This window comes from Natator depressus, chromosome 3 (genome assembly GCF_965152275.1).
Source record: "Natator depressus isolate rNatDep1 chromosome 3, rNatDep2.hap1, whole genome shotgun sequence".
Taxonomy (NCBI): Eukaryota; Metazoa; Chordata; order Testudines; family Cheloniidae; genus Natator; species Natator depressus.
The window spans coordinates 60730006-60750933 of NC_134236.1; the positions used below are offsets into that span (position 1 = coordinate 60730006).

General features: G+C 43.9%; 1 protein-coding gene across 3 annotated transcripts in view; it reads right to left on the reverse strand.

Annotated features, from left to right (window-relative positions):
* The window catches only part of FILIP1 (filamin A interacting protein 1), a 167176-nt gene that overhangs the window by 101441 nt on the left and 44807 nt on the right, over positions 1–20928 (reverse strand). For all 3 annotated transcript variants that reach the window (XM_074947996.1, XM_074947997.1, XM_074947995.1), the window contains exon 2: positions 4122–4400. In XM_074947996.1, coding sequence (XP_074804097.1) covers positions 4122–4394 — 273 coding nt within the window. In that variant the 5' untranslated portion in view covers positions 4395–4400. The remainder of the gene's footprint in view (positions 1–4121; positions 4401–20928) is intronic.

Genomic DNA, 20928 nt, shown 5'->3' on the forward strand with positions numbered 1-20928 from the left:
ATACAAACATGTATATGTATCAGACTAAAGTCTGTGCACCACAGATAAGATGACACCTTAGCTGGAAAGATCCCCGATGCCTCTGCTGTTCTGTTATGGTAATCTATGCCTTTTCTTTTGTGTCACCGAAATCACTGAAAGTGTCAGGTACAGGGATGTTATTCTTTCATGTCTGACTGTAGTTCAGGTTCTTTTTAAATCAATTTTTAAATCATGATTTAAAAACCTGGAGACATTTTTCATGTTGTTATAAGGAAAACATCCCCTGCAAATTGTTTACCCCTATGCGTGAGGTGGATGGTTAAAGACTACATAATCTCTGTTTGCTTTCTCAAAGCAGTAAGATACTGCAGAATAACAACTATTGTATCAAGCGGTGTGTGGCTTTTTAAATTAGTTCCTGGCATGAGCTTGTTTATTTCTTATTCCCTCCTGGAGAGGCTGTCTTTAAGGCTTCCCTGCCCATGAATATTGGGAAGAAGTCTAATTACTGCAAGTTTGTATATACATTTTTTCTTCCTGCTTTCTTACAGAACAATGTTTAGGCACTGGTGACTTTAGTGGTTTATGAAACTCTATTCTTCTGTAAATTCAGTAACTAGATATGGCCAAGCTAGGAAATTTGAGGACCAACAAATCAAAGTGTCTGACGTGGCTCTAGGAACCAAAACTCAGGCTAGCTACTGGAGGCCATTGTAGTTTTTTTAAAAAGTTATAACTATCACTGTTAGGAGACATCCGTATGGCTTGTTAGCATTTTCAGCCCCTGGAGCAGAAGCAAGGGATTCCCATCCCATACTAAGGTCTCATTATCAGTACCGACAGCAATGCAACAGAGCACTGGGAGGTCACTGCATTGTTAGAAGTCTGATAAATTAGATCAGTTGCCTTGTAGATGTTACAGACTTTATGGCACTTTTTGCAAAGATATTGGTTAATCCTAGATGCAAAGCCTGCAGTCATTCTCTCAACAAAACCTCGTCACATGTGTCTATATGATGTTTGTTCTGCTGGTGTTTAAATGGTTTCCAAAGACAAGGCTGTACACCCCATTTTATGTGTCCTGGACCCTGTCTCGATATCTTGAGTAGGAAAGGTGCTTTATAAAGCATCTAAACCATGGCACCAGAGCTGGGGCTAACAGGAGTCTCTTGTTCTGGAGATCAGTCAAGTAATGTAACTTGGGCAATCCAGAAGGTTTGAAGACCAAGCTAATCCCAGAGCTTGATTTGGCTCTATGAATCAAAACACTAGTCAAGCCACTACAGTTGACAATAAACATCTGAAAAAGAAAATACGTAAAATGATACAGTGTAGTAGGTCACTGTGACAGCCAGGGAGTAATGCCAGTATATTCACCCTGGCATGATTCTTCTTTGGCATGTCCTCATTTATAATCACAAAGCCCAGACCTTCATCTCAAGCCAGGCTTCTTTGGCCTGCTCACTCCATTAACAATTCAATGCATTTAGCATAACTGGGTAAATAATTCAAATTGGTTTCTGAAGCTATATTAAAAAGCCTGCAGATTAACAATTTATACTTTCCACTCCAATAGCACCTTCCTCCTGAGGATCTCAAAGTGCTTCACAGACTTGAACAAATTTAGCTTCACAGGCCTCTTGTGGGGTAGGTAAGTATCAGTAGATTCTAAGCTCTTTGTGGCAGGGACTATTCATTTGAATAGTGACTAGTACAATGGACTACAATTTTGACTGAGAACTTTGGATGCTACTGCAGTTCAGATGATGATTGTGCTCAGTTGCCATATGAGGATAATGGGTAGATGGATGGACCTTTAATCTTTCTGCTCCCTCAATGCAAAGTGAGAGACAAAGACTGAAGACCCTGCTGGGCTCCAGTGAAGTCCACAGGAATTTACGTGAATGGGAGCAGGATCAGCAATGCTTAATTTGTAACGAAAGAGGTGGCGGGGCTCAAGCTGGGTGGCGGGAGAGTGGTAGTGTTACTTCTGCACTGCTGCTGCCAGCGATGCTGCCTTCAGAGCTGGGCAGCCAGAGAGTGGCAGCTACTGACCGGGCACCTATGTCTGAAGGCAGTGCCGTTGCCAGCAGCAGCACAGAAGTAAGGGTGGCATGGTATGGTGTATTGCCACCCTTACATCTGTGCTGTGGCTGGCAGCAGCGCTGTCTACAGAAGCCCAGAGGTGCTGGGGCTATGAACTGCCGAGCCTAGCAGTGCCGGGACTGAGTCCTGGCAAGCCCCAGCACAAATTAAGCACTGGGGATCAGGCTGTAAGTGACTTAACCGAAGTTAGACAGGATTCTACAACAGAGCCAAGAATAGAAGCAAATCTCCTGCCACGTAGGCTTGTGTCTTCACCACAGAAGTGTACTTCATCCCTCCCCCATCAGTGGTGCATGCAAACCATTGAACTGATTTCTGCTTAAATCTTTCAGGAAACTATCCATATGCTAAATGATTGATCAGAGCAGACTGCATTCAACACGACAGCTGTGCGTGACAGTTTTGCTTTGCAAAAATTAACACTGATCTTTTCAAACATAGTTGCAAATCTCATCCAAGGTGAAATCTTCCCATTTTTAACAGTACACATGGCTCATGAAATTCTGCCCCAGAAGCAATAGCATGACTTTTTGTAAAACTGAATCAGACAGAATTGCATTCTCTTTATTTCCATTTGTCATAGAAAAATTATAGTTGTATTCCTCTGGAAAGGTGCCTTTTGTTTGTGATAAATTAAAGTTGAAAACCAAAGAACAATTTAGTTTCTGCCGCTAAATGAAAAAAAAAAAAAGCTGGTTTCTCTTCTCTGCTGACAAGATTATTTTTCTTTTATACATATCTACTAAGAAAGCAACCAATCAATGCACCTTAGACTGTGCCTTGGTATTTTGGTGATGAAATACTGGATGGAATAATAGTGTTCAGTAATGAGCTCAGGCCTGATATTTTTGCAGTGGTGGTGTAACCCAGGTTTCTCACTGGTTGATCACTCACAACATAATTGTGTCCTGCCAGTGGATTAACGGGGAGGCAATGGGGATCAGTCCAAAACTAAAGGAAAAGTCCAGCGAATGTGGCTTTCAGGAAAAGCAGGGCATAACAAAGTGCTGTGTAATAGTGGTTCACTGGAAAGAAGCGGCTGGGGATGATAAAAAGCTGACCTCATTTAAACTGCACATGGATACTGTTAGGAGAAATGCAGAGAGGGGACACCACTATGAAAAGAAATCCCATTCCCCCTGTTATAGCACCATCCCATCTGTAGGTAAATGTGTCAACTCAGCCAGGAAAATTGGCATAGCTTTTGGAATGTTGCTGTGGTTCACAAATATAAACACAAGTGCAGTATAAAAGGCTAAATTGTTTCATGTATTGCCCCACTGTCACCTCAAGTTCTTTTCCAGCATTACTGATTTCCAGGTTTCTCCCTTGCACTGAATAACTGTCTTCTGGGTTGTTTCCCCCATTGTACTTGTTTGCATCTGAATCTCATTTGGTTGTTTTCTGCCCACATGCCTAATCTCTTTAGGCCTCTTAGTATTTCTCTGTCTCTTCTGACTGGTGTTTGCAACTCCTCCCACTTTAGTATCTGCAAATCACTAATGAGGATTTCAATAAGGCTGTACTTAATAGTGACTTCTGCACTAAACACCTCAACCCACTCAATCCCATTTGTGATTACTCCTCCTTTGGAGTCCTTTGTCTTAAATTTGTGTGCCAATGTTGAGATCCAAGTCTCTCAAGGTACATCTACATTTGGAGCTGGGGGTGTGATGCATAGCTGCAAGAGACATCCTCGCACTAGCTCTTACTGAGCAAGTATGCTAAAAATATAGTGTAGCCATGGCAGCATGAGCAGCAGGAGAGGCTATCTGCCCTAAGTGTCTGCCTAGGGTGTCTCACAGGCAGGTACTCAGGGCAGCTAGCCTGTCCCATTGCTTGCCCTGCTGTGGCTACATGCCATATTTAGTACAATACCTTGGTGAGGGTCAGTGTGAGTACGTCTAGCGTGAGTACGTCTCCTGTAGCTGGGAATTATCTCCCCAATTCCAAGGGCAAACATACCCGCAGAGAAGAGTGTAACAAGGAGAAGACACAGAAGAGTTATATAAGAGAGAGGACGTTTTATTTACCTGCAATTCTCCTTCCATTATACTGAGGAGCCGGATTAAGTCCTCTTTAGAAAGTTCTATGGATTTCTTGTTCTTTCGTTCACCAGGTGCTGGTGATTTTAAGTGTCGTTTTACAGTCCCTGAGACCATGACCTCCTCTTCCTTTTGATGAGATTTGTTCTGTTTATTGGCATCTTCCTGAAGGTTTTCATTCGCTGCATTGCTGACAATGGGCTTAGAACTGGAGAAATGCCCATTAGGAGAGCTTTCTCCACCTTGGTTTCGGGATCTCATCCCCACCTAGAGAGAGAAAATTATAAAGATGCATTTTCTAAGCATGTAAAACTATTTACACGAACACTCAATCTACAGCAGAGGAAGAGCCATCTTTTCATTCTGAATACCAAGATTAATGTTATGCTCAGTGCAAAAGTGCTGAAAAGCTCCCCCATGTCAATAAGTTTGTCTTTGGAAGCCGATGAATCAAAATATTGATTAGAAACTTAATAGAGCCTTAAAACATGGTAACCATACTGAGATGAGTTGCATTCTGCGGTGCTTGAAATGATGTGGGAAACTGGTAACTAAAATTTTCCAGTCTATTTATTTTATCGTTCAGCATTCTGTTGGCTCACTGTAAGAAAAAATGAGAACACCAGGATTTGGAGGCACATCTTGATTTAACATGAGAATTAGCTGAAAGATAAAGACTGTACTTAACATTTATAAAAGCATATACCTTGAGTGTAAGTTTTCTAAGAGACAGAGTGAGGCGGAATGTGACAAATTAGCTTCTCACCTGTGGCGTATTGGGTTCAATGTTGGTAACTGAGATAACCCTCTTATGCAGACACTCTTTATCATTTCCAGTCTTGATTATTGTGACATCAACCTTTCCATCCCTCCCTAACACCTACATCACCTTCCTGGGTTCATACTAAACGGAGCTGTTGAAATAATCTATTCTGTATGTCACTCTGACCACAGAAACACCATTTAATCCTTCCATTGGGCCTCCTTTAACTACACCAAGTTGAAGCTGTTTGTCCTCACTTTCAAGTGTCTTCACCACACTGTCCATCCCTACATGTCTGCTCTTACCAAGTTGCCTCCCATGCAGTTTTCACTCTGCCATGAACAGTCCCATCTGTCAGTTTGTTAGCTTCTCTCACAAACATCTCTGTGTCTTCTTCTGTGCTGCCCTCCAAGCACGCAATTCCCTTCTTGATCTGATCAGTAAGGTCATTATCCTCTGTTCCATCACATCTCTCTCTGAGACTCACCTAGGTCTCAATGCCTATAGGAAATCAGCCAGTTAGTTATGGCTCGGGTGGGGAGGTAGGATTTGTTGGCACTCAATTATAAAATGCAAAATATAGTCAAGTGTATATATCTGGACATATATCTCTACCCTCCCAGCCTTCATGTGTCACTTAGCTAAGGTAAGGTGTTTGACGCAGGGACTGTGTCTTTCTAAGTATTTTTACAGTGCCTAGCACCATAAGTCCCCAGTTACGATTTAGACTCTGGATGCTACTGTAATAGAACTATAAAATAGTAATAATGAATTTTGAGGCCTGTTTCAGGGCCAAATTCAGAGCTAAGGAGTAAGGAGGTATAAGTTAGACTCCCTTACATTAACTTTGTCACCCTAAAACTCAGACTTCCTTAGACCTACTTATTAATGTGTAAGACTTTAAACTGATGTAATTTATAAGCTGAACATTCAGAAGAAGGCATAAAAAAGTTTAAGTTAAAGGAAGGGGGGGGGCCTCTTCAACTTACTTTATTACACACACCCTGTTTCTTTTTGTGCTACACTCCTGTCTTCTGGCCCCTTTTTGTGAGAGTTGAGCCAATTTAGATTCCCTTAGACTTGGTTGGGTTAGGTAGGCAGATTCAGAACTAACATGTAAAGGGGTTGAAGATATAATAAGTGGAAGTGAGTGGAAGGGAGTTTAGATGGAGCATAAGTATAACAAACCTGTCTGAGGGACCTGGAGGAAGGTGTAAATAACGATATCTTAGATACCCTCTAGACTTCCTTTGACATTCTTAGGGCTTGATTCTCTAATCGCTTATATTGGGGTAAAACTGGTATAATTTTATTGACTTCAGCAGCATTACTCTTGATATACATGTTAATAAGAATAGAATCAGGCCCCTATATTTTTCTCAGACTTGCCTAAATTCACTTCTGACTTTAGTTTGCACTTTGTTCTCTCGTCATAGGAGATGATTTTCAGCACCAGAAGTACTACCAGTTTGGTATAATTGCCAATCTGTGTTGATGAAAAACCCAGAAGTAGCAGATCAGTAATGACAATGCAAATCTTAAGGTACACTGGCAAATCAGTCTGGGTAATCTTAGCCCTGGTCTACACTAGGACGTTAGGTCGAATTTAGCAGCGTTAAATCGATGTAAACCTACACCCGTCCACACGATGAAGCCCTTCATTTCGACTTAAAGGGCTCTTAAAATCGATTTCCTTACTCCACCCCTGACAAGTGGATTAGCGCTTAAATCGGCCTTGCCGGGTCGAATTTGGGGTACTGTGGACACAATTCGACGGTATTGGCCTCCGGGAGCTATCCCAGAGTGCTCCATTGTGACCGCTCTGGACAGCACTCTCAACTCAGATGCACTGGCCAGGTAGACAGGAAAACAACCGCGAACTTTTGAATCTCATTTCCTGTTTGGCCAGCGTGGCAAGCTGCAGGTGACCATGCAGAGCTCATCAGCAGAGGTGACCATGATGGAGTCCCAGAATCGCAAAAGAACTCCAGCATGGACTGAACGGGAGGTACGGGATCTGATCGCTGTATGGGGAGAGGAATCCGTGCTATCAGAACTCCGTTCCAGTTTTCGAAATGCCAAAACCTTTGTCAAAATCTCCCAGGGCATGAAGGACAGAGGCCATAACAGGGACCCGAAGCAGTGCTGCGTGAAACTTAAGAAGCTGAGGCAAGCCTACCAGAAAACCAGAGAGGCGAACGGCTGCTCCGGGTCAGAGCCCCAAACATGCCGCTTCTATGATGAGCTGCATGCCATTTTAGGGGGTTCAGCCACCACTACCCCAGCCGTGTTGTTTGACTCCTTCAATGGAGATGGAGGCAACACGGAAGCAGGTTTTGGGGACGAAGAAGATGATGATGATGAGGTTGTAGATAGCTCACAGCAAGCAAGCGGAGAAACCGGTTTTCCCGACAGCCAGGAACTGTTTCTCACCCTGGACCTGGAGCCAGTACCCCCCGAACCCACCCAAGGCTGCCTCCTGGACCCGGCAGGCAGAGAAGGGACCTCCGGTGAGTGTACCTTTAAAATACTATACATGGTTTAAAAGCAAGCATGTGAAAGGATTAATTTGCCCTGGCATTCGCGGCTCTCCTGGATGTACTCCCAAAGCTTTTGCAAAAGGTTTCTGGGGAGGGCACCCTTATTGCGTCCTCCATGGTAGCACACTTTACCACTCCAGGCCAGTAACACGTACTCGGGAATCATTGTACAACAAAGCATTGCAGTATATGTTTGCTGGCGTTCAAACAACATCCGTTCTTTATCTCTCTGTTATCCTCAGGAGAGTGAGATATCATTCATGGTCACCTGATTGAAATAGGGTGCTTTTCTTCAGGGGACACTCAGAGGTGCCCATTCCTGCTGGGCTGTTTGTCTGTGGCTGAACAGAAATGTTCCCCGCTGTTAGCCACGGGGAGGGGGGAGGGTTGAGGGGGTAGCCACGCGGTGAGGGGAGGCAAAATGCAACCTTGTAACAAAAGCACATGTGCTATGTATGTAATGTTAACAGCAAGGTTTACCCTGAAAGAGTGTAGCCACTGTTTTATAAAATGTCTTTTTAAATACCGCTGTCCCTTTTGTTTTCTCCACCAGCTGCATGTGTTTCAATGATCACAGGATCTTCTCCTTCCCAGAGGCTAGTGAAGATTAGAAAGAAAAAAAAACGCACTCGTGATGAAATATTCTCTGAGCTCATGCTGTCCTCCCACACTGACAGAGCACAGACAAATGCGTGGAGGCAAATAATGTCAGAGTGCAGGAAAGCACAAAATGACCGGGAGGAGAGGTGGCGGGCTGAAGAGAGTAAGTGGCGAGCTGAAGAAAGTAAGTGGCGGGCTGAAGACAGGGCTGAAGCTCAAATGTGGCGGCAGCGTGATGAGAGGAGGCAGGATTCAATGCTGAGGCTGCTGGAGGATCAAACCAGTATGCTCCAGTGTATGGTTGAGCTGCAGCAAAGGCAGCTGGAGCACAGACTGCCACTACAGCCCCTGTGTAACCAACCGCCCTCCTCCCCAAGTTCCATAGCCTCCACACCCAGATGCCCAAGAACGCAGTGGGGGGGCCTCCGGCCAACCAGCCACTCCACCACAGAGGACTGCCCAAAAAACAGAAGGCTGGCATTCAATAAATTGTAAAGTTATAAACTTTTAAAGTGCTGTGTGGCATTTTCCTTCCCTCCTCCACTACCCCTCCTGGGCTACCTTGGTAGTCATCCCCCTATTTGTGTGATGAATGAATAAAGAATGCATGAATGTGAAGCAACAATGACTTTATTGCCTCTGCAAGCGGTGATCGAAGGGAGGAGGGGAGGGTGGTTAGCTTACAGGGAAGTAGAGTGAACCAAGGGGCGGGGGGTTTCATCAAGGAGAAACAAACAGAACTTTCACACCGTAGCCTGGCCAGTCATGAAACTGGTTTTCAAAGCTTCTCTGATGTGTACTGCGCCCTACTGTGCTCTTCTAACCGCCCTGGTGTCTGGCTGCGCGTAACCAGCAGCCAGGCGATTTGCCTCAACCTCCCACCCCGCCATAAACGTTTCCCCCTTACTCTCACAGATATTGTGGAGCGCACAGCAAGCAGTAATAACAGTGGGAATATTGGTTTCACTGAGGTCTAAGCGAGTCAGTAAACTGCGCCAGCGCACCTTTAAACGTCCAAATGCACATTCTACCACCATTCTGCACTTGCTCAGCCTGTAGTTGAACAGCTCCTGACTACTGTCCAGGCTGCCTGTGTACGGCTTCATGAGCCATGGCATTAAGGGGTAGGCTGGGTCCCCAAGGATAACTATAGGCATATTTCAACATCCCCAACAGTTATTTTCTGGTCTGGGAATAAAGTCCCTTCCTGCAGCTTTTGAAACAGACCAGAGTTTCTGAAGATGCGAGCGTCATGTACCTTTCCCGGCCATCCCACGTTGATGTTGGTGAAACATCCCTTGTGATCCACCAGAGCTTGCAGCACTATTGAAAAGTACCCTTTGCAGTTTATGTACTCACCGGCTTGGTGCTCCGGTGCCAAGACAGGGATATGGGTTCCGTCTATGGCCCCACCACAGTTAGGGAATCCCATTGCAGCAAAGCCATCCACTATGACCTGCACATTTCCCAGGGTCACTACCCTTGATATCAGCAGATCTTTGATTGCGTGGGCTACTTGCATCACAGCAGCCCCCACAGTAGATTTGCCCACTCCAAATTGATTCCCAACTGACCGGTAGCTGTCTGGCGTTGCAAGCTTCCACAGGGCTATCGCCACTCGCTTCTCAACTGTGAGGGCTGCTCTCATCTTGGTATTCATGCGCTTCAGGGCAAGGGAAAGCAAGTCACAAAGTTCCATGAAAGTGCCCTTATGCATGCGAAAGTTTTGCCTGGCAGAAGATGGTACAATAGGACTGCTAGCAATCCGTATCGCCTGCCTGCTCACCATAAGATGGTTCAATAGGACTGACTGCAGGACTAAAAGAGAATGACCTGGTCAAGTCACTTCTAATGTAGTCCCTGCACCCATGTCTGCCCAGGCGCTCCTGGCCGACGTGGCCAGGAGCACCTCGGACATGACGATGATGGCTACCAGTCCTATTGTACCGTCTGCTGCCACAAGGCAATGGGTTGCTGCTGCTGTGCAGCACCCAGGAGACATACGGTGACGGTTACCTGAGCGGGCACTATGCTTGCCGTGGTATGGCGTCTGCACAGGTAACTCAAGAAAAAAGGCGCGAAACGATTGTCTGCTGCTGCTGCTTTCACGGAGGGAGGGAGGGAACGGGGGCCTGACGATATGTACCCAGAACCACCCGCGACAATGTTTTAGCCCCATCAGGCATTAGGATCTCAACCCAGAATTCCAATGGGCAGCGGAGACTGCGGGAACTGTGGGATAGCTACCCACAGTGCAACACTCCGGAAGTCGATGCTTGCCTCGGTACTGTGGAAGCACTCTGCCAAGTTAATGCACTTAATGCACTTAGAGCATTTTCTGTGGGGACACACACACTCGAATATATAAAAACGATTTCTAAAAAACCGACTTCTATAAATTCAACCTAATTTTGTAGTGTAGACATACCCTCACATAGAGCCTAGAAGGATTTACAATTAAGTTGATTCTAGACAGTGCTATAAATATCTTGTTTAGATTAGCCTTAATTTTTCGTAATGTCATTCACAGTGTGCCTGATTGTTTTTTTTTCATTTTCATCTGTTATATACTGGTTTAATGCTGTTGAATTCAATGAAGTCTATCCTGAGAAGAGAATCCAGCCCAGTGTTTTTAAGCAAGAGAGTCTCGTAATGAGGTTGCTTGCATTGTAGGGTTATTTCCACCCAGACAATATGTGATACAGGTATACAATAGCTACTCACTTCCTGAAAGCCTACACAGTATATTATTCACCAGACAGTTTAGATTTATCACAAGAACTATGTTTTCTAAAAACAGATCTCCATTATGATCATGAACAATACCTGAGGAGTTCAGGAAATCTTTTGGGTCTCAGGTTTGTAATGGAAAAATAAACACTGTACTATGTTTCCTTTCAGATAGGGCTACTCAATTTGTTTGGTTGTAATGGGTTTTAAACTCCATAACCATGTTTCCTCTCCAAGACGGAGCACTTGGGATTTACTTTGTCTCTATTTTCTATGTATTTCCTTTTGAGTCCCTCTGGTGTGCAGCCTCCAGCCACAAGAGCACCTAAAACATTTTTCATGGTTTAGACTTGAGAATGAATGATTTCATGGTTTTAGAGCAGTGGTGGGCAACCTGCGGCCCTCGGGCCGCACGCAGCCCGTCAGGGTAATCCACTGGCAGGCCGCCAGACAGTTTATTCACATTTGCATGGCTGCCCGCAGCTACCAGTGGCTGCGGTTCGCTGTTCCTGGCCAATGGGCGCTGCAGGAAGTGGCGTAGGCCGCAGTAGAGTGTCCTATAAATAATAAGGAAAAGATGAATGCTGTGATTATTTACTGGAACCTATATTATTGTTCCGGGCATACATATAGATTCTTCAGTTTTCAAAAGTTAACACATATAAGCTTTTTTGAAATGTTCTTTCCTTTTATTGTAAGAAATCTTTGTGAGTAATTTGCTGAGTAGAATGTCAGGAGAGGGTAGACTATCCGTTGTTCCAACCCTTTTTCTTCTATCTATTGTTATATAACCTCACTAGGGTTCCTGGAATAACAGGCCAGATTGGAATATATTGTTACATTAGCTGTGGGTTTATTAGAATCAGATCATGCAAAGATTTCTCTGAACCTAGCAGACAGTCCTTATGATAATCAAACATGCTGATTTTGGCTATATAGTGGTTTCTCTTCTCAAAACAAAAAATAGCGTGAGAGTTCAAAAAAAGACTGCTGATTTGGACTCATACTATGGTCATTGGCTGTGGACACAAATTGTCATCTGAAGATTAACAGTAGATCTGAAGAAGAGAAACACCATACGGGAGTGCTGTGTTTCTGTGACAGGCTAACAATACACTGCATGTATGTCCTATAAAAGGCTTTTGAGAGATGAGTCCAACCTGAAGCCATTTCTCGAAATTCCTCTCCCTCAAAGTTTGGCATTCGGGTACTATGAAACATAGATTTGAGTCATCCCTGGCTTTGGTTTTACAAAACACTCCGATGCCAATTTGAGTTATGCTACACATGTAGCCAGAAGAGAATGTAACCCTAATGACTAACACTATGAAGAACGGAACAAACGTTAACCCTTTGTAGTTCTGCAGTTTCCTAAATCTCCAGGAATAAAAAAGGCTAGAGCACTACCCCACTATGCTCTCTAGCTGCCTTTCTTCTCCTTTTATGGGTCACAGACTACCTGTACATCTGAAAAATCAAACTAAATACTAGGGTTTTATTCCTTTTACCTTTACCAAATGTAAAGTAATTTATCAGGGGGGAGAGGGGGATTGAAAGATCATGTCCTTTTGTGATGGAGGATGTCAGGTGCTTGTTTAAGTACAGGTATCTGTACACTAGGTATCACGGGACAAACTCTTGCCTTGGTGCTTAGATAACCAAGCTGCAGGCTGATGATCTTCACCGGGACCAGGGAGGGAGTGCCCTCTCGCCCAGGGCACTGCATGGCTGCTCTATTTGAAATAACACCAGCAGTGCTCCATGAGGTAGGGAGAAGAGCTGGTGGATCCACAGGTCACACCCCTGCCTCTTTCTGCCAGCCTAAACTCCTCTGTGAGCATGAGTGCAGTGAGACCCATGCAAGTGGTTCACGGCCCCTGTGCAAGGCTCCACATCCTGCCTGCCCAATGCATTGGAACAGCACTGCTGATGTCAGGGAGCACAGCAGTCACGGAGGAGAACCTGGATTTGGCCCTATTGGCACTGTCTGGTTTCTGACAAACAGAATGGAGGAGGGGGGTGTATAGTATAAAATATATTGGTATCTAATGTATATTACTGCTTTCTACTATCAGTGGAATGGATGGCTAAACATCCCCTAACCTACTTTGGTGAACAAGAACTTTTTATGTTGGTAGTAAACACTTTAAAAAAATAGAAAAAGACCTGCTCTCTGAGGTGCAGTATTGGCTGCCTTATTTTCTCTCTTTTTCTCATATTTTTAAATCAAATTATTTATTTGTATACCTTTTCGATTTTCTTTTCTCATCAATAAAATGTGTGCTGGATGTGAGAAATTTCTGCATTATTTTAAATGAAAAAAATGTGTATGACTCAGTTTCCCACTTACTTGCGTATTGTGTATTTGCCTCTGGGACAGGGAAATCAGAGTGTTGGTCAGGTAGGCATGTTTGGGTTGGTATGAATGAGCTATCAAGGACTTCAACAACATATGAATGGAGTTACCGTGGCGATATAAAGGATGACCAACAACTGGACATTACTTTTAATGAGACAAGATGGATAAGCATGGGTAGCGGGTGAAGCTTCCCCTTGAGGAGGCTAGCCCCCTGTCCCAGCTCTTCTGACCAAGGCTCCATCCCCGCTCACTGCTCTCGGACCCTCCCTCCTATCACCCCAGCCAGGGGGCTGAGAGCTCGGTCAGGGCCGTGGCGGGGAGGCTGAGAGGTTGGCCCCCGCATGGCAGAGCTCTCTGCCTGGCTGGAGCTTGGAGCCCCTCTCCCATTCTGCCCCTTATGCCTGCAGCTCCACCCACGTTCTGCCCCCACTCCACCTTTTCCACCCTGAGGCCCTGGCCCCTGCTTGCTCCTTCCACCACCACTCCCCTCCCCCACTGCGGCCCTGAGACCGGAAAAGCTCTGTTCCCCTACTGCCACAGCGGGGATCAAGAGCTCCTCCAGCCACAGGACCGTGGTGGGGGGAGATTTTTCTGGGGGCCCCAAATCTGCCACTGCTCCCCACCCACCCCCCACAGCAGCGCAAGGTTTGGAGAGGCTTAGCCTCCCTTGCCCCCATTGCTTGCCGCCTACATGTATGAGGTAATATCTTTTATTGGACCACCTTCTGCTGGTGAAAGAGACCAGCTTTTGAGCTTACATAGCACTGAAGAAGAGCGCTGTATAAGCTCAAAAGATTGTCTCTCTTTCACCAACAGAAGTTGGTCCAATAAAAGATATTACCTCACCCATCTTGTCTCTCTACTATACTGGGACCAACGCAGCAATTAAATTTTGAATGACTGCCAATCAAGGGAGGCTGAACATGTGAAAACAGCTTGTCTAAAGCCTGACACAAGGAACTGAGATGTTAGGGGTCAGACATAAGAACTCTGCTGCTTAGTGTAATGGATTTGAATTCAGGATGCTTGGGCAAGAGAGGCAGGTTGGGTTGCTACCATAGACACTCTTGCACGCTTTTCTTTTCCATTCAAACCTAAGGAGCTACATACTGTCTTTCCTTTGACTAATAACTGCTGGCTTGTTTTGAACAGGCTGTCACTGCTAACATCTCTCTCAAAGGGATAGTGTCTCTGACAGGAATTCAGGTTCTTTTGGACTTGCTGAAAGAGCCATGGTGAGAAATAGGAGAACTAAGCCAAAGGGCCCAGTCGCAGGGCAAGTCTACACTACAGCGCTACATCGGCTGGTGTGGACATGTTGTATCAACCAGACAAGGTACTAACAAGCTTCAACAGGACTTTATTTTCAAAGTGGAAACCTCTTTACCAAGCTGCTGCTGCACCCTCTGTAGCTTTCTCCCAGCCTCTCAACTCCTCCCCTCTCCTTCCTGTTTCCTGTCCTTTCAGACTCCTAACAGCCAGTGCTCCCAATTCTAATAATTACAAGCAATATCTAAATACCACAGGACAGCACAAAACTTGTGTCCCTCAGGGGGGAGGGGGAAGGCTTTTTCACACCCTGGAGCAATGAAATTTATATCGATTTAAGCGGTAGTGTAGATCTGCCCTCTGTGTACTGGACCCGCTGGGCTCTGTCTTGCCAAAAATGGAGGACCTTGCACTAAAGGGTTACACTCTCAGAGAGATTGTCTAAGGGTCAGAGAGACACTCACCCCACAGATCCATGACAAAACATAATAGCATGTGAATTATAACGACCATACAGTTTCTCCACTGAGAAAAGTACTTTAGTTTTGTGCGTGAGAATTGCTATTTAGGAACTATTTGCCTATCAAAAATTTTTCTGAAACTTCCTCAGTCATTGTGAGTTGATATAATGTTCTTCAAAACAAGACAGTTTCACAAAACTAGTGATATAACCTTCAGGGCAAATCCAGTGGACACAGAGTACAAAGCATGTGGTTTATGTTAGTGTCACTTTGATGGCTTCATTGATTTCAAGCGAAACTTTCAGTTACATTTGTTGCTCTTGAGCAATCCACTTTATCTAGCTAAGGAGTGGCATGGACTTGTTTCACAGGGAGTCATGTCCAGCTGCCTTCAACTGGAAAGGCATTTTGGCTATACTGGCTGAGGGATAATCAGGAGAGGAATTTAGGTCACCGCCTACTTAAAATAAACTTTTATCATTTGATCTGTGTCTGTTTCATAGATTCCAAGGCTGGAAGGGTCCATTGTGATCATCTAGTCTAATTTCTTGTGTAACACAGGCCATAGAACTTCCCCAAAATAATTCCTAGAGCTTAACTTCTAGAAAAACATCCAGTCTTGATTTAAACATTGTCAGTGATGCAGAATCCACCAAACACTTTGGTAAATTGTTCCAATGGTTAATAACACTCGCTATTAAAAATGTATATGCCTTATTTGGGGGGATTTACTGTCCTTCCTAGCCTAGTACATCCAGTGCATGTGTTCTCACATAGCAAAGTGCCCACCTACCACTACAGTGCTTTTTTCCTCATTATGATGCAACCTAATTGGGTATCTGGGATGCTTGTTTTTTAATCTGATGTTACAACAAAGTTTGGTTTTAAAAGAAAGTCACTGGTATCACAGTACTCAAGCAGCTGGCTATTTTTACTGCACGGTACATGACTCTAATTCGTTTCCCACTAGGATGTCAATAGGAGTTTTGGCATTGATTTCAGTGAAATCAGAATTTAGCCTACAAATACAGTGTACTGTATAATGGATAGAGCCAGACTGTGCCATTAAGGCACAGGGCTGTAGTGGGGCAGCATATCTGATCCAATGCCTTTTAAGGCCAGGTCTACACTACACACTTACTTTGATATAACTGCGTTGCTCAGGGGTGTGAAAAATCCACATTCCTGAGCTGCATAGTTATACTGACCCTAATCCCCCTTGTAGACAGTGCTATGTCAGCGGGAGAGCTTCTCCTGCAGACACAGCTACTGCCTCTTGCGGAGTTATTAAGCCAAGGGGAGAGCTTTCTCCCGTCAGCTTAGAGCATCTTCACCAGACATGCTTCAGCTGCACCAATGTAAATTTGTAGTGTAGACCTGCCCTAAGCTCCCCAGCAACCTGCACCACCTTTCTAGGGTGTAGCATGTGTGGAGGGGACAGGAGTAGCTGGGTTGTTGCCCAGACTCCTCCTGCCCCTCTCCATCTGTTCTGAGTAGCTTGTCCCACAGTGGATGTTAGCATGGAACATGCCTTATTCTCAGGAAATTGCAGCACTGTAGTTGTGACTGACCTGTTTAGGAAAAAAGGCTCATAACAGGCCTGACTTTGTGGGGTAGTGAGTACGCTCCACTTCTGGGTACTAAGTATCTTTGATACACATTAACTTTCATGGACGTTGAGGTTTACCCAGCACCTCTTCATAGACAAGTAGTTCCTTGAAGAATTGGGTTATGGGTATTTTGTCCTTTGCATATTTTTTCTCCTGCTTTCCACTCTCTGAAGTCCTTCCATTCCTCTAGAAAAGCAGCTCATGACCTTTAATGTAGACTTTAAAGAAACCTTGTCACCATTAATTTTAGTCTACACTTATTAAACATTTGCTTCATCATGTGACAGCAAGAACATGCCTGGAAGATTACCAGGCAGGCAATGCAGTCTAGCTGACCTATCAAAAACTTTCTTTGCTCCTGAAGTGGAGAATCCTTGGTATTAGATAAGCATTAATCATTTCTGTATTGTTAACAATATAGAACCAAGCTTGTATCCCACAAGGTAAAATACACAGTGAACTTATGAACCACACTTAATCTTTGTTAAGCAATTTTTGTTTCCTGTCAGAGGGTAGGCTTCCTCATGCTGGATTCCTTGCTGCAAACACCAGAACCAAGTTCAACACCAGCTGCATTATCTACAGAGTGTTATATAAGCCCTTGTCCCCCACCCCATATGTCTTTTACCTTCTCCCTACGCACAAGATGGGGGAATCACCCCCTCCTTACAATCATGGGCTTCTCTAGCTCTTCCTTCTCCAGTTTCTCTTTTAACTGTTCTCAGCTGAGGTGTTGAATCACCTTGTTAACTGGTGAATCATCCAGTCCTTAATCAATTATCTCCTCAATTTGGCCCATGTGGGGACACTGCCAAGTGCATAGAGTGCTGAGTCAGCCTTAAGCTATTCACACTCCGTCACACTCCCACAACAATGGATTTTCTGTTTCCAAAATGGCAGGAAATGGGTATGCTGATAATACATGCAGCTGTTGGCTCTTCCTTCTAGTCCCTTGTCATTGTCCTTCCAATGACCCAGGAGTGATATAGCACTGCCCCAGCCCTAAGAGTGATATAGCACTGTTCCAGCATGATGTGGAAATTAAAATCTAATCCTTCACTCTTTGGGGCCCAACAACCTCATGTTTACTTAGAAATGTGTTACAGCTAGCTCAGAGTGAAAATAAGACACAGACAATAAGGAAACAATGCTTTTGTATTAGAGGCTGATTTTTTACACTTTAACTGAAACACGGAAAACGATTACAGCTAAATTTTATGTTTGACTTTTAAAAACTGGTGGGGGGAAAGAAAAAAGAAGATACAAACAAATACAAGCACACCCAAGACAAAACCAGCAGCACTATCCACAGCAATAGAGTCAAAAGACGAGCCCTGTCCTGCAGCGTGTCCTGCTAGTTCTAATTCGGCTATTGACCAAAGCGGAGAACCAAATCGCTCACAGCAGCTCCCTCTCTTTTGTGTCACGGGAGCTCAGGCTTGAGCACCAATGCTAGTCTCCATCTAAGTACTGTGTAATCATTCCACCCAAAGGACAGAATTGCAGCTTCAGAAAGACACTGTCCCTCTGAAATCTAGCCAGTTTCAAAAATGAGTTAAAAGTAGTTTCTGATACTAAACCAGTCCCAGAGTCACACTGACAATTTTTGTGGTATTTACAATAATATTTTCCTATTTTAGTTTTTTCTTTTTTTAAAAAAAAATCTCTTCTCCTTCGCCTGGTTGCTGAGTGAAAAATCCACACAACCAAAATAAATAAATAAATAAAGCCCTAGCTGGCTTGACACAGGAAACAGAGACACTCACTATAAACAAACAGTAAACAAACTGGGTAGGAAAAATAGAGCAGCACTCTCATTTACAGTAAGGGTAGGGGGTAGGTCAATTCTCTGCAGGCAGAGATATGCTTTCAAAGCAGGAGGAGTTCTTTTAAGCCACCACCCTTGTTAGTGGGTGTTTGGAGGTGCTTCAGCTCAGAGGGAGGTCTGAGAAGCATTGAGCCTGAAATAGCACCATGTTCCACTCATGCTCGAAGATTGATGCTGCTACCACACTCCTTCAAAGATGGCAGCAACATTCCCGCTTCAAGCCAGGCCACTTCTACTGGCTGTACAAGGAATGGGGAAGATGATAATCCAGCTCTGCCTCTCCTTGTTCCCCTTAGGAGGGCTCACACTCTCCAAGCACAAGACACTTGAGTTGTTACTACCATTTGTGCAATGAAAGAGGAAAGGATTCTCATGTCCTCTACCTGTTTTGCTTCCCTGTGCAAGGCTGACAATCTGTCCCAAATTATTTTACCACAGGGTTCTCAAACTGGGGGTTGTGACCCCTCAGGGGGTCACAAGGTTATTACATGGGGGGTCGCAAGCTGTCAGCCTCCACCTCAAATCCTGTTTTACCTTCAGCATTTATAACGGTGTTAAATATATAAAAAAGTGTTTTTAATTTATTAAGGGGTGGGGGTCACACTCAGAGGCTTGCATTTCAAAGGGGTCACCAGTACAAAAGTTTGAGAACCACTGTTTTACCAGCTCTTCAGTGAGTACCATCCAAATGTATTGGAAAAATTAAAGAAGAACCAAAGTTAACCTGCACCATGTATATGTTTTCACTGGTTTGAAAGAGAGCAATGCTACATGCTGACAAGGAGCAACATAAAATACTGCACAAATACCCCCCTCTGTGCACTGATGGTGACCTCATATGCTTCAGTGGCTTTCAGATATAGGAACCAAATTCATGTATCTCTTCTAATGTTTTGATTTTAAAAAATTCCCAGCCAATTGCTTGACTTGTAAAGAATGATTTAAGATCATTCTTATTTATGAATCTCCATGTTGAGTCGGTTTTACGCTATTCTTGACCATCCTGTCCATTCTAGTTTGCTGAAAGCTTCTCCTGTCTTATTAGCTCAGAGGGAGAAAAAGATGCTAAACTGAAAACATACCACAGCTACCTTAAATATTGGGGAGCAAAAAAGATCCAAATAAATATTCCCACATAACACCATCTTGTTTTCACATAACTGAAACTACACACTGTCAGAATCACCTTGCTTTAAGGCTGTCACCTCTTAAAATCCTGTTTCAACATGGATACAAGGGAGGTGAATATCATTTGTCCCAGTCAGCCAGGCTTCCTACATGTCTCTACGTTTGTTTTTAGTGATACAGACCCTTGAATTTTCTTTTTGCCACTAGTGCATGGTAAAAATTACTCAATTATTTTAAAATAATTAATATCAATGCAAAGATATGGAAAAGGGGCTCCTTCAAACCACATGGGGAAGCTGGAAATGTTTTAATTACAGTTCAGTCAAAATCCGCTGCAGTGTGGAAGCACAAGTGTATCAGTATTGGGCTAATGCATGAGAGCCAGAAAAAGAAAGTGACCATTGTGGCTTTAGGGTCAGATTTTCAAAATTGTTCAACACCAAAAATTCCCCCACTGTGACACTTATGGCCAAAAACAGCTCAGCAACACCCAACATGCTGAACACTCCTGAAAATCTGGACCTGATTTAGGTGCCTAAATAGGAAATGAGCTCATTTGACTATCTAGTCCCAGTTCCTTGAGCTGAACTCTTTTTGGAAAATCTGACCCTTATTGCCCAAGATAAGTAAATATGACAAACAATAACGTATTTTTAAAATTATTTTTGCATTGGTAATGTAAAGTGCTATTCATAAAAGATGTACTGGTAGTAACAGAGGTATATTGCAAAAAATACATTGGCCAAAATTTTCAAACTCCGATGACTAGTATTAGGCACATGATGTAAAAGTGGCCTGGTTTTCAGAGTCACTGAAGGGCATTGTGCAGGTGCCAAGTACTTTTGAAAATCAGGCCGTTTTTTAGGTACCTAAATATGGATTTAGGTGCCTAATTTTAGGCATTCAGGTCTGGAAAATGCACAAGAAAAGATAAGGGACCCATAAGGTCCTGGCTGGCAAATTAGACTAGAAAGATGCCTACAAGTAGAAAAATCACGATTCCTCAAGAATTATACATAAACTGAGAAAATATTTTCCCCAGTAGTTCTGTGCTAAGTGCTACTTATTTGTTTATTTTAATATTTTTCAGCCGACCACTAAGGAATGGTGGGCAACAGATAAAGAATTATGGGCTTATTTTCCCAGGAGTGTTTGCAACCCCTGCATGGGAAAGGAGCTTCACTGTTGAGGGAGTGCTGAAGGCGATGGAGCTGTTGCCCTCTCCTGAGTGTTTTGCCAGGGACAGCAGCTTTATATTCCTGCCAGGGAGCCAGCCTGATTCTAACCTGCCTTGGGAGCTGTAATGCCCAATTCCAGCTCACCTAGCATAACAGGGGTCACAGGCATTTTAAGCCATTGTCCTCACTCTTGGCAGACTTTCCACCACTGTGGATTGTCAGCATGGATTTTATTGGAAGAAATCTATGAAACCCAGGCAGTGAATTGGGCTCGATGCTTTTACCTCCCAACCATCTAAAAACTTGTGGTTGGTATAACTTAAAATATA